This window comes from Protomyctophum parallelum (genome assembly GCF_964188405.1).
Source record: "Protomyctophum parallelum genome assembly, chromosome: 6".
Classification (NCBI taxonomy): Eukaryota; Metazoa; Chordata; class Actinopteri; order Myctophiformes; family Myctophidae; genus Protomyctophum; species Protomyctophum parallelum.
Genome location: NC_139701.1, coordinates 9,362,212 through 9,380,802, shown reverse-complemented (window position 1 = coordinate 9,380,802; position 18,591 = coordinate 9,362,212). Strand labels below are relative to the sequence as shown.

The following is an 18,591-nucleotide window of genomic DNA, read 5'->3' as shown; positions in this document are numbered from 1 at the left end:
TAGATCTGCTATTGTTGAAAAATCGTGAAAATGTACCACTCATCTTTGAATATATATATTCTTTCAGAGCGATTGTTTTTAACTCATATCTTTGCTTCTGGGGGGACCCTGGAACAACATATTTTCAGATGGGGCTCCGTGGCCAAATACAGATAATTATGGGGGTCCTTGACATGAAAAAGGTTGAGCACCACTGACGTAGAAACGTGATTTAGAAGACATTTGTAGAATCATACTGGGGTCTAAATGAGTTAAACAGCCATGGAGGAGAGATGAGAGACTATAGAAAGAGGAAGAGGAGTTGAGGCAGCGATGCTTATAATGAGCAGTCGTGGAAAGTACATTTACTTAAGTAATAAGTACTAATAGAATAGTGCCTTGTTCAGCACTTTGGTCGGCCTTTGGCTGTTGGAAATGTGCTACAGTATATAAATAGAGTTTGATTTGATTAAGTACTGTACTTTTTACAATTTTGAGGTATTTGTACTTTACTTGAGTATTTCCAATTTCCAGTAGTTTTACTTCTACTCCACCACATCTCTCGAACCAAATATTGTACAGTACTTGTAGGCTACTCCACTACATCTATTTGAGAACTTTATTTACTAGTTTCTTTGTACAAAGTAAGCGGTTTGTGTTGTTTGAATCGACAGGAAAACATCCTCTGGCAAAAGGTCACTTGTGTGGGTGCTTCCTTAATGTCATCATATTAAAAATTAATACAGCAGCATGGATCTGAGTGGGAGCAAATCTGTAAGTGACATTTTGAGATGTGTGTCCTTTGCATGAGCGCTCTCACGTTGGCTGACACATGCATCATGTGGATTTCTGGCAAGAGATGCGAATGGTAATAGTGTTATTGTTATTCAAGTTGACCGAGGGCACTGTTTGCAGGTGGGAGGAGAGTTACAGACATGGACGTAAAAGTGTGCGTAGGCTGTCTTTCTTTTGTAATAACACTTAATGACTCAAATGACTTCGTGTCTAAGCAGGGTGACATATAGCCCTCTACCATATTGCCACATTTTGTGAGAAACGACTGCACGGTGTGGCCTGGAGCACCACCAGAAGAAATTATTCATAATTCAAAATAGTGGGTGATAAAGGTCAGAGGTCAAAAGTCAGAACACGAAAGTTGTTCAGTATGAGGAAACGCATATGTGTATCGAAGTTGTATTGCTGACAAACGGTTCATGAGCTAAGCCTGTTCAAAGTTTTCATTTTCAATTGAGTGGCATAGCCCTCTACCATATTATTGCCAAACCGACTGCACCGTTAAGCCAGAACTGGAAGGAGAAAAAGGAAATATACAAATACAATGAGGGACCATATGCCCTTCTGGCTTGGCCTCTCAAAAAGCCAATTTAAAATTCACAGTCTTCCAAATGTTACCTGCACTACAATGGTCTTGTTCCAAGTTCAACTCATTGTGTAAGACACTGAATCCCTATAATTGCTCACGATAAGCAAGTCGGTGCCTTGAATTATGAATGTCACGCACATTGTAAAGAAAAGGCAGACCTCTCACTGCTATTTACCATGTTGCTTCCTTGGTGGTCTTGAACTACCATGCAGTAAACGTTTTGGGTCCACAGCCGCACGCACGCACGCACGCACGCACGCACGCACGCACGCACGCACGCACGCAGCTATCTTTTCAAGGCTTCAAGTTGACAGCAGAAGAAGGTCTAATCCCAGCCAGATTTAGCCTGACACATTAAGGTTAACATCAAGGGGAAGAGGGGGAGACGAGCGCTGGTCCAGACTGCTTTCTGCTGTCACTCTGCTCCCACTCACACATATTCCCTCACTTTAATTCTCTTACTCGTTCTATTGTCACAGCCAGCGCCTTTCTGCCTCTCCTCACTTATCATTTTCTCACTCTCTTTTCACATCTCTTCGTCTGCCCTCCCTCCCTCCCTCCCTCCCTCCCTCCTCCTCCTCCCCGCCACCGGCTCCTATCTCTTCCCTCGGCTCGGTGAGAGAGGACCCAGAAATAAGGCCATAAATAAGAAATCAACAGCCTTTTCTGTCCTGCCGCATTACAGGTTTTTGACGTATGCTTTCTGCAGTAGTATTACTCACCAGCCTCAAATCAATGGTCTAATCTTTTCCTCTGCCAGATTGATTTCCTTGGCAGTGACGGCAGAGCAGAGCAAACCAGCCCTTATTCGCTGTAGTGTAGAGACCATTTTCTACACGAAAGCAGCATTAACCCATTTAGGAATGAGACCATGATTCTACAAATGTCTTCTAAATCGTGACAGTTTTCTGAAAAACGTATACGTTTCTATACCAGTGGTTCTCAAAGTATGGATTTGGCCGCCGGACCCCAACCCCAACGTTTGCCGTGAAAGAATGTGTATTGAAAGAATTGCACACATTTTCACGACTTTTCAAAAAGAGCCGATCTACAAGCTCTTAGCGCGGCACTCGATGGCCTGCTATGAGCTTGTAGATCGGCTCTTTTTTCAACAGCTAAAGTTAAAGCGACACGGATGCGTTCCGGTCCTAAATGGATTAAATAAGGAGAGGGAATCCTTCACCAGAATGTTGTCTGCTGGATATTCCGCTTGTCAAGACGTTGACTGATGCCTAATGGCAGACTTTAACTTGTGCTGTAACTTACTATACGTATGTATTCAGTAATATGTATGAATAATACAAACTACAAGTTATCATAAAGACGCTAATGATTAGATCTCTTAGGGGTTAAGACACGCAATATCATGTATTATTTATTAAATTCTTATTTCTGAGGTCGTTATGCATTCATATTCCTATATTACCAGGAAGGAGGGCGAGAAGCGACCTCGGCCTAAAGGGTGACAGGCAGCTGCTTAGCGCTGGCGCTTTGGAATGGGGGGGTTCAGCTCAACATGTCTGCCTGAGTGACAGCAGACTGCTGGCGCTTTGGCATGAGGGGTAATATCTTAATTTTCAGGCCTGTTGGCTCATTTGGGCGGGAAGTTGGGAACCCCTTTTGGTGTTTTAAGCATTGTTATACTTTAGCCATTGCCGCACTACGAGCTTTTGAACATTTTGATTTGAAAAATCGTGAAAATGTGGCGCAAATCTTTGAATATAGTATTATTTCAGAGGGAACGTTTTTCACTCAAATCTTTGCTTCTGGGGGGGTCCCTGGAACAACATATTTTGAGATGGGGGTCGGAGGCCAACATGAAAATGTTTGAGAACGACTGGTTTTTTCTGAAAACTGTCAGGATTTAGAAGACATTTGCAGAATCGTCCTCTAAATGGGTTAATATTGATGACATCCTTGATGATGTCACATGCTCCATCCCTGATGATGTCACGTGATGTCACATGTTCTGTCACCCCGACCAACCAACCAACCAACCAACACACACACACACACACACACACACACACACACACACACACACACACACACACACACACACACACACACTGACGGGAAACACACAATTCTATAGTTAACTGCAACCTTCGGTCGCAATTATTTCTGACGTCGTTTTGTAAAGCATACTGTACATTATTGAGATGATGAGATGAGATGAGATACACTTTATTGTCCCACGAGGGGAAATCTGTCTTGGGCAAAAGTGCAGTAGTACGTCAACGCTTTAGAACACACACAGACAATACACAATAGCAGCATTGTACAATCATTAGAGAGAGTATTCACAAGGTATAGTATCACAAAAGTAACACAAGATAAGAACAGTGCAAATCAGAAAGTATGAATATAAAAAGTACAAAAGAGTAATTCACCAGGTATTAGAGAGTATTCACAAGGCATGGTATCAGAGTATCACAAGAGAACAATAAGTATCAGACCAAGGTCAAGAAGTCCCAACCCCACTAAGAGCTATCATCATAACCTTTATTTAAACTCTGAGTACAATTGAGGGGCAAGCCCTCATTTTCAATGTAGCCGAAATACAAAACACAAAATCAACAACATACACTAAATACAGCAATATCAAATATATACATTGTAAAAAAACAGTTACATTGTTGAGTAAAAGTGCTCGAAACCTGATTAACCTGAATTGACCTAGGGAAGGCAGTGATCAGATTTTTTGGGATTTTTGGAGTTCGTTCCAATCAAATGGAGCACTGACAGAAAAAGCTGCTTTAACTAGCTCTGAGTTAGCAAAAGGAACCTTGGGGGTCAGGAAGTCACTATGAACTCTATGAACTCTCGGGCTTGTTCAATAGAACAATTGAAGTGGGAAGGAAAGAAAGTTTGAAGCGGTTGCTCTTGCAAAGACACACACTATAACGTCTACCAGAGAGTAACTGCTCATACTCAGAAGAAAAAATATGTGAAGGATCAGACAACACTCTATTTTACAGACTGAGCACCGTTTTCTCAAAGATTGTCCGAAGAGATGGAGAGTCTTTCCTGCCAATTACCTTCATGGCTGTTTTTTTTTCCATTTGAGCTATTCTTGGACAGAGTGTGTTCCAAACCAAGCTGCCATGCCGTATCTAATAATGCTACCCAGCATTGCATCATAGAAAACAGACATGACTCCTTTGCTCACACCAAAAAGCCTGAGCCTGTGGAGAAAGAGCCTATGCGTAGAAAGTGCAAACTGTGTGCCAATTTGGCACACAGGTGAGCTGATTGTCCATTAGGATCCCCAGGTACTTGTATGATACAACCTGCTCAATTTGCGTGTCCCCCATGACCACTGGGTCATGGATACAGACACCTTTTGGATCAAAGATCATCTCTTTAGTTTTGGTGGCGTTTAACATAAGTTGGCTATTTTCACACCAATCTATGAAGTTATTGATCTCATCGATATATCCCACTAGGCGTTCAACACCTCACAACAGGCTGACTATTACAGTGTCATCAGAACATTTCAAGATGTAGTCGTTAGGCTGACTACGTACTCCTACAGTCATTTGTGTAGGCAGTGAAAAGAAAGGGTGAACTCACTCCCCCCTTGTGGCACCTCAGTGCTACACACTTTAGAGCTTGAGAGTACAGAATAAGGGCCTTTCTCGGCCCCACCCCGCTCCCACTGTTTATATTGTGTTTAGTTTCCAAGATGGCCACAGCACCAGTAATGCCCTTACTGAGCTGCATTCAAGACACTTGCCTTGTGTCTGACACCTGACTTGTGTCTGAACACACCTGCCATCAAACAAAAAATGTTTGGTCAAACCATATGGGCTTCCATTGGAAATGCAAATGCAGCCATTAAACACAGACACAAGACAGACACAAGACAGGTGTCTTGAATGTGTGAATGCAGTCCATCCATCCAGCTTATCCGTAGTCGGGTCGCGGGGGCAACAGCTCCACCAGAGTGCTCCAGACTTCCCTCTCCAGAGCATTAGTGACTTCCTCCTGGGGGATTCCGAGACGTTCCAAGGCCAGTGAGTCGATGTGTTTCCTCCAACTGCGCCTTGGTCAGCCCCGGGGTCTCCTCCCAGTGGGATGTGCATCGAGGACCTCCCTAGGGAAATGCCCGAGAGGCACCCTAACCAGATGCCCGAACCACCAAGCTCCTGTTACTAACTCTCCTGTTACTAACTCTCCAGTCAGAGTTTAGTTTGAATGAATCAAGCTCCTGTTACTAACTCTCCTGTTACTAACTCTCCAGACAGAGTTCAGTTTGAATGAATCAAGCTCCTGTTACTAACTCTCCAGTCAGAGTTCAGTTTGAATGAATCAAGCTCCTGTTACTAACTCTCCAGTCAGAGTTCAGTTTGAATGGATCAAGCTCCTGTTACTAACTCTCCAGTCAGAGTTCAGTTTGAATGGATCAAGCTCCTGTTACTAACTCTCCAGTCAGAGTTCAGTTTGAATGAATCAAGCTCCTGTTACTAACTCTCCAGTCAGAGTTCAGTTTGAATGAATCAAGCTCCTGTTACTAACTCTCCAGTCAGAGTTCAGTTTGAATTAATGTAGAATTGTGCAGGATTTGCATGCATTTGAGAGAGCTTAATTTAATGTTATTTTATAAAGAAAAATCCGCTCTCTCACACTTATGCCAGTGAGCCAGAGATCACCCTTCACCGTGCCAATGTTGGAAACCGGGCCTAAGGTTCCACACGATTAGATTCTTATTGCACAAAAGCATGAACTGGACTTTGGAGAGCATTGGAGTCCAATGTAAATCGGTCAGTGTGATTTTCTGCCACACTGACGCTCCATTCTCTCACATTTAATTCCCCTATTTTCACGTGTCAGAAGAAGCCACCCAGGAGTATACAGTACCCGTTTTATATGCTAAAATGGTCTGCATTTATAACGGCCTTTATATCCAAAGCATTGCACACAATGTGCGTTGTGCTCACCCACGCATTCGTTGCGGAGGCAACCATGCATGCAGGGCAACCAACCCTGTTCCCGCTCCACTGTAACTCTTGAGCCACTGCAGCCGCCCACAATCATACTGTATGTACGCTCCACGTTGCAGCATCTGGGAGAACACAACTGGAAACATGTGCTCCACGGAGCGCTATCTCTATACCCAGCCTTAAGCCTCGCGTTGCGATGCTAATATACCACTGCGCTTCTAGCAATCCGCCTCGGGGCATATGCAAATGCAATAGGGGCGGATGAAGTCTGGCCGCGCCAGGCTAACCCAGCCTGCCCTGCAGGGTCGTGTATGTCGTGGGTTGGTAGAATAAAACCATTCAAAGTTCTATTGGATGACCTAAGGGTCAGTTCGACCTATTGGTGCAGCTGGTAAAGTATAAGCTGTGGCCATGAGACTGATTTGAAACATTTTAATTAAAAAAAGGGTTTTCACGAAAAGTGGATTTTTCAGTGGATTTGTGAGTTTAGCTCCAGACAGTCAGACATGCACGCACGCACGCACACGCCTAGTGGAGATAAATACATATAATTAGACTCCGATTGTCACAGCTGACAGCTCTGCATGGTCACAACAGTGTAGTCACTTTTATTGAGTCCTCTCTTCATATTTCACAGACAGTGCTTGCCTCGTCCCACATAATGTTATTCTCCTCACTGTCCCTCCTTACTAGCGAGAGGGCAGAGGCCCGGATGAGTTCTGAGACTCTTTCTTGACCTTACTCAGCACTGAAGTACCTCTGGTAGTCTGCTGTTCCTTCTCACTCCATTCTGCCCTATGGCCTTTCCCCTCCATGCAGGGATCGGGTAGCGCGTGCGTGCGTGCGTGCGTGCGTGCGTGCGTGCGTGCGTGCGTGCGTGCGTGCGTGCGTGCGTGCGTGCGTGCGTGCGTGCGTGCGTGCGTGCGTGCGTGCGTGCGTGCGTGCGTGCGTGCGTGCGTGCGTGTGTGATATCTGTGGACAGATGAACTGGGGTCACCGTCTAAGAGACGGCTCACATCCGGACAGACAATTGGCTTGTTGGACAGTGGGTCAAATGGAGGACACACAGCACACAGTACACACACACACACACACACACACACACACACACACACACACACACACAGACACACGCACGCACACACCTTTACTTTAGATTTGTCTGCCCGTTGTGCCACAGGCCATAGATAAAATGTGTTCGGATCACAGTAACTGCTGATGGCTGTGCAATATCTACTGTGCGTATACTAGGTCTTTGTGGATATTTAATGTAGCCTGTATAATCATACAGTATACAGTGTATACTGTATGTTTAAGGTAGGCAAAATAAGCTTTGGCTTCAGCCTACAGCTTTTCGGTGCTAACCCTGATGTAACTGTAAAGTACCGAAATAAACTATTCATTCATTCATTCAAGGTCAGTGGTGTTTTAGTCCTATTGGCATCATGTTATTTTATACTTTATGTTTACACAACGTTTTTACTTTCATTGTATATTTTAAACTAAGTATCTGCCAAGTATATGTACAACTTTAAAAGCCAGATCTATTTCCAACTGCATTAATTTCACTTGGCCGTTCTCATGAAGTGTATGGTTTGTGTCCAGACTGGAACATTAGTCCTTTTTGGTTTGGACACCAAACCAAATCATTCTCAGAATATAAAGTACAAACGCATTGTTATACAGTATATACAGTAGGGCTGTGACGGTCAATTGTCACGCAAATAATTGGGATTAACGATTAATTTGTGGGTTTTTTGGACATTGGAACGTTGCAATCTGTATTTCTGTTTGGCTTTTAGGATTCTTAATCACAAATTGCACATAGGGCAGATATGACAAATAACATGACCTGACGTCTGACAAAAATGTTTTCTGAAATACCCATGTTTCTATGTCAGTGGTTCTCAACTATTTCATGTCAAGGACCCCAAAAATGTAATTGGCTGCCGACCCCCATCTGAAAAAATATGTTATTCGAGGAACCCCTCATCAGAAGCAAAGATTGGAGTTAAAAACGTTCGCTCAAAGATTTGTGCCACGTTTTCACGATTTTTCTAATAGCAGATCTACAAGCTCATATATGAGCTTGTAGAGCTTGTATTTTTCAAATTCAATAGCTAAAGTATAACATGATGCTTTTAACACCAAAAGGGGTTCCCGTCCAGAATGGGTTAAATATACAAAGACATTACTGACACTTTTTTTTTTTTTCCTTTCCAAAGAATTTACAAAATTGCGGAAGCAGTCACAAAGTGACGTGTTGTAAGCTTGTAGATGCAACTAATTTCTGCTATGGACATTTTTCAACAGGAAACGATTGATGCAAAAAACATTGTGATTTTTCTCAAATAATTGCGTTTAGGCGATATTATGTAACAATTATGACAGGCCTGCTATAGTGTACATACTGTACACTCCGCCATATCATGTTTTATCGTTTGCTTTTTTTTCCACAGATGACAGCCGAGGCCATTCTTCGTCTCATCAATGATCCCGTGCTGCCCTTCTATCCTCTCGATATTGCACTGGACGTACAGAACAAACTCAGAGGTAGGAGTGATAATGGTTGATGATGAAGGTGATGAATTTGGAGAAGTAGGTTGGGAGTGGTTTGGTGTCTGTATCAGTCTGTATCAGTGTTGAATCTGTAACACGCAGGAATCTGTCCCCGTTATAATGCGCCATAGACCCCTGGGAGATGGAGTCTGTCCCCGTTACAATGCGCTAGACCCCTGGGAGATGGAGTCTGTCCCCGTTACAATGCGCCATAGACCCCTGGGAGATGGATTCTTTCCCTGTTATAATGCGCTATAGACCCCTGGGAGATGGAATCTGTCCCCGTTACAATGCGCCATAGACTCCTGGGAGATGGATTCTTTCCCTGTTATAATGCGCTATAGATCCCTGGGAGATGGAATCTGTCCCCGTTACAATGCGCCATAGACCCCTGGGAGATGGAATTTGTCCCCGTTACAATGCGCTAGACCCCTGGGAGATGGATTCTTTCCCTGTTATAATGCGCTATAGACCCCTGGGAGATGAATTCTTTCCCTGTTATAATGCGCTATAGACCCCTGGGAGATGGAATCTGTCCCCGTTACAATGCGCTAGACCCCTGGGAGATGGATTCTTTCCCTGTTATAATGCGCTATAGACCCCTGGGAGATGGATTCTTTCCCTGTTATAATGCGCTATAGACCCCTGGGAGATGGAATCTGTCCCCGTTACAATGCGCCATAGACCCCTGGGAGATGAATCTGTCCACGTTACAATGCGCCATAGACCCCTGGGAGATGGATTCTTTCCCTGTTATAATGCGCTATAGACCCCTGGGAGATGGAATCTGTCCCCGTTACAATGTGCTAGACCCCTGGGAGATGGAATCTGTCCCCGTTACAATGCGCTAGACCCCTGGGAGATGGAATCTGTCCCCGTTACAATGCGCTAGACCCCTGGGAGATGGATTGCTGAGGTGGAGTGCCACACGCCCACACCTACCATCAGCTCGCACTACTTCCAGCATGACTTGCCGCACCCAAGCCGTGTTACTCACACGCTGAGTTGGCGATGCCCGGGATCGAACCCATGCACTTGTGGTCCAAAGAGCTCTACCGACTGAGCTACGCTGACCGGACACGATGACTTTGGCTATGAAGTTATGTGTTGAATATTGAAGCAGACAATGTTGATGGGACAGAGGAGGATAGGATGGTGATGATGAATGTGTTAAGATGGTCTTCCATTCAGTCCATGTGGGTCTGGGACATATAGCACCGTCTGCAGCACAGTCTGCAGCACAGTCTGCAGCACAGTCTGCAGCACAGTCTGCAGCACAGTCTGCAGCACCGTCTGCAGCACAGTCTGCAGCACATTCTGCAGCACAGTCTGCAGCACCGTCTGCAGCCTACAGAGTCTGTACTGGACTCTGGCACTATCACAGTGTGCGTTTTATGCAGTGACATAATTCATCTCCACTGTCCAGGCAAAAGCTAGAGCACAAACACTATGCACGCACGCACGCACGCACGCACGCACGCACGCATGCACGCACGCACGCACGCAGCGACCCTCTCTTCCCTAAGAATTTAGATTGGCTTGGCGTTTAGATGAACATATTGATCTCTTCTCTCGCACCTCATCATAATTCCACAGCACAGTGGCCTTGACGTGTGTAATATTCAAATGAACCGGTCGCCGTCTTTCTTGATTCCTCACTCCAACATTCATATCCAGCCCTGTAGTACTCTCCATTCTTCTCTCTTTCTCAAACTTACTCTCATACTTATTTCTTAGCATCCTCCCTCCCTCCATCCATCCCCATAGATCTTTTTATTTTGTCTCTCTCTTCTTTCCACTCTTTCCCCTGCTCTTTTCTCTCTCTCTCTCTCTCTCTCTCTCTCTCTCTCTCTCTCTCTCTCTCTCTCTCTCAATCACTCTGTTCTATGTTTGCTCTCTTATCACCCTCCTCTTCCTCCTCCTCCTCCTCCTCCTCCTCTTATTCTGTCTTTTCATCCCTCTGCCTCTGTCATTCAGTTCTGTAGTGGCTGATCAGCAGTGTTGATTTCGTCGACTAATACTATGACAATTTTTTTTCGTCGACTACCTTTTTTCACTGACGAAAACTAAATGGAAACTAAATGAAAACTACACTAAAATAAAACTAAATATATTGACAATTTTGTCAACAAATAAAAACTAGACTAGAATGTTAGGAATGTACTAGTGGATAAGAGATCCAGTATAAGTAATTTTACACTTGGTTGCATGCTGAAAATAGCCGATCTGCAGCCGAGCTGCAGGTTTAACTATGTGCCCGGGTTTATAGCGATTTTTCACCTACCTTTGAAAGATTACACAATACTTTTGCGTCACTCCATTCCGTGCACAAGTGCTCTCAAATGACGCACACGGATGTTGTAGGATTGGGAAAAAACCTATAATTCAGGTCAAACCTTGGGTCCTTGACATTTAACTGGTTGAGAATCACTGCTAGAGCCATAAAGATCTTCTCTTATGGGGGTCCTTGGCGTATATATTTCCTAATGGAGTGTCCGCGCGCTGATTAGTGTCAATTTGGGGGTCCTTGACATGAAGACGTTTGAGAACCACTGCCATAGGTTAGCGAACAGCGCCCTCCAGTGTAAAAGTCGCCAAAGACGTCATGGGCACAGAATGAAAACATGCAGCGATGTAAGCACATCGACAGGCTGTGTGCTGCAGGGCTGAAGAGACTTCAGTAGATGATGGATGGAGCGAGCCCGGTACAAAAATACTTTCTTTATTGAGAAATCTGACATTTCTTACAGAGCCAGAATGGAAACATGCAGGGATATAAGCTTCTTTACAGAGCCAGTAGAGCTGCTGTACCGAGCTCCACATTATAGTCAGTCTGAGTCAAAGATGCAAAGAAAGAGAGGGGAAAAAGGGAGAGAGGCTATACAGGCAGGTGAGCAGTAATGATCAGTCACCTCTCTTTTTTTTCTCTCACTCTGGCTCTCTTGCTCTCTCTCTCTCAATCTCTCTCTCTCTCTCAATCTCTCTCTCTCTCTCTCTCTCTCTCTCTCTCTCTCTCTCTCTCTCTCTCTATCTCTATCTCTCTCTCCCTCTCCCTCTCCCTCTCTCTCTTTCTCTCTCTCTCTCAGGTGATAATCTGTCGATTAGTCTCAGACAGGGAAGCGTATCCACTCCATCTAGGCCTTAATGGGACTGTGCTTACAAGCTTAGACAGGGCCAGCGGACCTGAGCGATTGAACGACTGTCTTAGTGGTACAATGAATGAGCCGAGCAGATACATATTGGTGATGCACGTGCATAAACATGAAGAGCTAGTCACATTAGATCTGTTGATGGGGCCTGGGGGATGTGGATATAACTCTAATGTCAATGATTCATGCGCACATTTATAATATTCGTATGTACACATTATTTTGTACTATACTACACCTGAAATTACCTTGAACTGTCTCTGAATACAAGATGAATGCAGATCAACAACTAATAAATATGAACCGATTTGTTTCCATTCTATATCCTCCATATTTTAGATTAATTCAGGGGATCCTCCCAATGCTTAGTCTGCACATCTGAGCGTAACATTTATATTGTCAGTTCTGGTTTATTTTAACCCATTCTGACCTGAGATCAGATTCATACGAGGTTTCCGCCGGACACACACTGTTCTGATGAACCCATTCTGACCTGAGATCAGATTCTAAAAAATGTCAGTCGCTCTTCGATTTTTCAAAAATAGCAGACCTACAAGCTCGTATCGCGCCACTCGGTGGCGCGATATGAGCTTGTAGATCTGCTATTTTTCAATAGCTAAAGCATAACATGATGCCGACACCAAAATGGGTGCCCGTTCAGAATGGGTTAACTGTCTGCACAATCATATAGGACATAGATAAGACATAGATAGGATGACAATCTTCAGTTAGTTCATAACATTCTCAGAGGAAAATAAAGGATGGCCATGCGTTCTAAGGTGAATTGTAGGAGGACACATCCCTGTGGTGAAAGCTCGGGACATCAACAGCAGCAGCAGCAGCTCATTATGGACTGAGTTGAGAAGTAGGGTAATGAAAACATACCGTACAGATGAAAGATTATTACACCAACGTAATATGTCATCGCCATAACTACATTAACTCATTTACCGCTGACAGCCCCATCTGGTGTCTGAAAAGTTTACTCCAGCAGCGCCAGCCAGCCATTTAAAACCACACCAATGTAATTTTTAGACTAGTCATGTAGTCTCTGTTACAAAATACATTTGTAAACATTTCAAAAGTAATACTGAAATTTTTAGCTTGTGGCCTTTGGACTGTTGGGATTTTGCTGAAGTTGAGACTAATATCCACCCAGTGATAGTAGTATAGTATTGTTATACGAGGCTAATACAATGCCACAACATGTATTCAGCACCATGGACAGAGTCACAGCTAGTCTCAATGCCACAACATGTATTCAGCACCATGGACAGAGTCACAGCTAGTCTCAATGCCACAACATGTATTCAGCACCATGGACAGAGTCACAGCTAGTCTCAATGCTACAACATGAATTCAGCACCATGGACAGAGTCACAGCTAGTCTCAATGCTACAACATGTATTCAGCACCATGGACAGAGTCACAGCTAGTCTCAATGCTACAACATGAATTCAGCACCATGGACAGAGTCACAGCTAGTCTCAATGCCACAACATGTATTCAGCACCATGGACAGAGTCACAGCTAGTCTCAATGCCACAACATGTATTCAGCACCATGGACAGAGTCACATCTAGTCTCAATGCCACAACATGTATTCAGCACCATGGACAGAGTCACAGCTAGTCTCAATGCCACAACATGTATTCAGCACCATGGACAGAGTCACAGCTAGTCTCAATGCCACAACATGTATTCAGCACCATGGACAGAGTCACAGCTAGTCTCAATGCCACAACATGTATTCAGCACCATGGACAGAGTCACAGCTAGTCTCAATGCCACAACATGTATTCAGCACCATGGACAGAGTCACAGCTAGTCTCAATGCCACAACATGTATTCAGCACCATGGACAGAGTCACAGCTAGTCTCAATGCTACAACATGAATTCAGCACCATGGACAGAGTCACAGCTAGTCTCAATGCTACAACATGAATTCAGCACCATGGACAGAGTCACAGCTAGTCTCAATGCTACAACATGAATTCAGCACAATGATTTTTGTATCCCCCCCCCCCCCCCCCCCCCGTTTTTCATATGTTTATGAGGTGACAGTACTTCATTAGACCCCTTGGTGTGGTTATGTGCAATGATGTCTTCTCTTTGTATTTAGGGTTTCTTCCTGGACGCTGAAACCTTGACAGTCAAAGTGCCAATGAAAAAATATAACTGTGATATAGTGATATAATCACAATATCATCCCCTCCCCTAACCCCTCCCCATTATCGTACAACAACAGCTGTGTGTGCGGCTTCAGTTCACCACCCATCACCGCAAACCAGGCATACTTAATTTATTGGTGGGCGTGTCCACATAAAAAAACGTCATTTTAACAAATACTGTACTAGCTAATAGCTAATAGGGGCAGCAGTGGCTCAAGGGTAGAGTGGGCGGTAGAACAGTTTGATCCCAGAGGTAGTGTCAAAGTGTCCATCAGCAAGATGCCGAACCCTTAATTTCTCTCGATGTGCAGGTTGGTGCCTTGCATAGTTTCCTCCTGCATCAGTGTGTTAATCTATGCACAATCTATATAAAGTGCTTTGGATAAAAGTGCTAAATAAGTATCATAATGTAGTTGTAGATCATGAATAATCTATAAATAACTCAAATATATTATTCCTTAATTAATGTCATCTTTAATTTAATGTTATGTTTGTAAGTGCTACAGTACCTTTCAAGATGAAGGTTAAAACTCCAATTAAACTGTATATTATGAGGCAAAGGGGAATAGTCTAGTGGAGATCTATATCTCCTTAAGCTATTTGTATAGACCGTAATACTCCACAGACATTATTAGTGGTAATTTTATTAGTGGTCTCACCTGTCAATTACTCTTGTGTGCATGCAATGCATACAGTATGTGTGCATATGTTTCTGGCTACCCGGCTGATGACTTGGTTAATGATTAATGATTTATACCGGTACGCAAATATTTCTCCTTTAGCGTATTTGGTGGACCATATAGACCACATAGACATTTTGACCTTGTAGATCGGCTATTTTTGCTATATTCGAATTGAAATCTTGAATTATTATTAGGGCCACATTAAAGGAGAATTCCATACTAAAAGGCTTTCTTACCTTTCTTTGTAGTTGTTACGTCCCCATCAAAGAGGTCCAGGTGTTATTTTGTGCAAAAGCTCCTTATTGGCTATTTCCCCTACCATAAGCCCTAAATGAATTGCATTGCATTGAATGGGATGTATGGGGTGTTGTGCTAATTCACTTATTTCCATCGAAATAAGTAGTAAACTGTGCCGCTTGGGTTATTATTTACATTATGAAGAGAGGATATATACAAAAAATATATAATTTTGAGCGATGGAAATAAGCGAATTAGCACAACACCCCATACATCCCATTCAATTCAATGCAATTCATTTAGGGCTTATGGTAGGGGAAATAGCCAATAAGGAGCTTTTGCACAAAATAACACCTGGACCTCTTTGATGGGGACGTAACAACTACAAAGAAAGGTAAGAAAGCCTTTTAGTATGGAATTCTCCTTTAAGTGAAGGTGGGGGCCGCATGTGGCCCCCGGGCCGCCAGTCGCCCACCACTGGTCTAGTCAGTTAGTGCCAGTGATTCTGCTGCTGTGATTGTTTCAATCTCACAGAGTTGAAGCAGAGTTGTTGGAGGAGGGATTGTCCTCTGCCGTGGTTGCTGCACTTGAATCATTTTAAGTCTTGTATAGCAACGTACAGCCTGTAGCCACTATCGTGTGGTCTTTATGTCTTTTCACTGTTCTAGTTAACTACTATATTATTACTTATGTTGCAGCAATGTCTGAAGAAACCATATACAAATAGGTTGTATATACTTTTATGCACAGCACCTGTACACAAGATGTAACAAAAATGCCTTTCTTGACCCTTGAACCTTTGCTTAACAATCACATTTAACCCATGGAAGGTATAGTTAAACCCTGCCAGGGCTTTTTCTGTATATATTTAGGTAGTTTCATTTCCGCTAATTATTTTACTGCTAAGTACGAATATGTTCATACTTAGCAGTAAAATAAGCAGTAAAGCAGTAAAATAATGAAAGTATGAGTATGTCTGCATCATTGTCTGTTTTCAGTATATTGTACTGCTGTCTTTATGACGAGATGCAAGAATAAAAAATATACAGTATATATATACTATATATATATATATATATATATATATATATATATATATATAAATATGCGTGCGTGCGTGGTCTGTGGGTGCTTCCTATGCCGTGGTGGACCACTAGTTCTTAATGGATTCTTCAGACTTCAGACAGATCAAGCAACCGGAACTAATTTGAAATCCTAAAAGTGAAAAGGAAAGAAAAAAAACTTTTTGTACAACTTTATGTTCTCCTCTTTTGCATCTGGCTTATTAAATATGCCTTTGGTGTATTCCGTTGTGACAAGAATCTTCATTAAACTGCAGCGTATAGTTTCTCAGCAGTGAGAGATCCCTTTGGGCTTCAGATAGAAAGTAGTATCAAAGAAAGGTGGAACGGAGATAAACGCCCAGCTCTGTGAATGAATGTTATACGGCTGAATAGACCAATTAACCCATTTTGGCCTGACATCCACATTTAAGAAATGTCTTCTAAATCATGACAGTTTTCTGAAATACGTCCTATGTTTCAGTGCATGGTGCTCAACATTTGGACCCCCAGAATTATCTGTATTTGGCCGCGGACCACCATATGAAAATATGTAATATAATAAAATATATAATAGTTCCAGGGGCCCCTCAGAAGCAAAGATTTGAGTCAAAACGTTCGCTCTGAAAGAATTCAATGATTTGAGCCACATTTTCATGATTTTTCAAAAATAATAGCAGATCTACAAGCTCGTAGTGAGGCACTCGGTGCCGCGCTATGAGCTTGTATATCTGCTATTTTTCAATAGCTAAAGTAGAACGGAATGCTTAAAACACCAAAGGAAGTTTGGACCGAAATGGGTTAAAAGCATCTGGTGTGCGGCGCTCATGTGCACACAGTGCAACATCCATATTGTATACACATTAAAGTCTGAGTGTACAGATGGATTCATACACTCTTGGAATTACAAATGGATGAATTAACACAGGAGTTTTGCTATGTAATTTGGGCATTTACTGTACATACATGCATACATAATCACTTCAGGCTGAAACCTTCCATGTCCAAAACAACACCTATGTGTTCCAATGGACCCAATGTAGTTATTATTTAGTCACACTCTTGTTAAAGAATACTATAACAATAAAGCAAATCTACAGACAGCCGTAACCACTTTCTTTTCTCTTCAAAATATTTTTATTCCATAGTTTTTTTTATATATACCGGTATATATTTTATACCGCCAAGGAGGTCAAGACGACATCCCAAGGTAGTCCTGACAGATCTGGACTATGCGGATGACATCGGCCTGCTCTCTGACAGCGTGGAACAAGCTCAGGAACTCCTGAACAGAGTGGAGCTGGAGTGTGCCAAAGTTGGCCTTAGGCTAAATGCCAAGAAAACTGAGGTTATCACCTACAACATCTCACCGGAACATCCACCTCTCACAACAACAGGAGGCACGGTGCTGAAGGAAGTCAAGGACTTCAAGTACCTGGGCTCATGGGTCATCTCAACCGAGCAAGATCTGAAAGTGAGGAAGGCACTTGCATGGAGGGCCCTGAATGGCATGACCAGTGTATGGAACTCCAATCTCCCCCGACAAATCAAACTCAGCTTCTTCTACGCAACAGTGGAGTCTGTTCTCCTATACGGCAGTGAATGCTGGACCCTGAAGCCAACCCTGCAGAAGTCCCTTGACGGGTGCTACACCAGAATGCTGCGTGCAGTGCTTAACATCAACATGACTGTACATGTCACTAACAAGACTCTGTATGAGGGATTACCAAGAGTGTGCCAGAAAATAGCAGCCAGGAGAATGAGACTAGCAGGACACTGCCAAAGGCATCAAGGACTGCCAGCCAGCAAACTGGTGCTCTGGGAACCAACACACAGGCATCGATCACGAGGACGCCCCACGCTAACATACGTGGATGTACTCAAGAGCGATGCAGGAGTGCAAAGTACCAACGAACTGGCCGGATGTATGGAGAATCGGGATGACTGGAAACGACGATGGAGGGCTCGTCTGAGGACGACCTAGAGAGATATTTGTCCTATTTGGGCGTTTATGTCATATACGGTAGGTGAAAACAAAGTGAATATATAGCAGATATACAAGCTCACAAGGCGTAGATCTGCTATTTCCACCCAATATTTACTTATTTTCCCTCAGTGTTTGCCTATACTGTGACATGCCCAGAACGGACAGGCTAGAGTTCATGTGATTAAAAAACACGTGTTGTGAAGTGCAAGGAAACACGATCTAGACTCGTTTTCCAAAACGGTGGTGTCGACTGTGGGTTTCCAGCCAGAGCAGACAATGTGTGGTTGACTGTTAGTGAACCCCCATAGAGGCGCGTGAGCTTAAAGGTAGACGTTTTTTCTTGCAAAGTTCTTTGTTTTTATGTGTTTTCTTAGCCCTCACTTGCTCAGAAGGACTCGTCACAGCTGTGCCCACACTTCTCAGGCACACACACA

General features: G+C 43.4%; 1 protein-coding gene across 1 annotated transcript in view; it reads left to right on the top strand.

Annotated features, from left to right (window-relative positions):
• naaladl2 (N-acetylated alpha-linked acidic dipeptidase like 2) overlaps positions 1-18,591 on the top strand; it is a 402,484-nt gene that overhangs the window by 367,216 nt on the left and 16,677 nt on the right. The window contains exon 14 of the mRNA XM_083768092.1: positions 8,769-8,862. Within this exon, the coding sequence (XP_083624218.1) occupies positions 8,769-8,862 (94 nt within the window). The remainder of the gene's footprint in view (positions 1-8,768; positions 8,863-18,591) is intronic.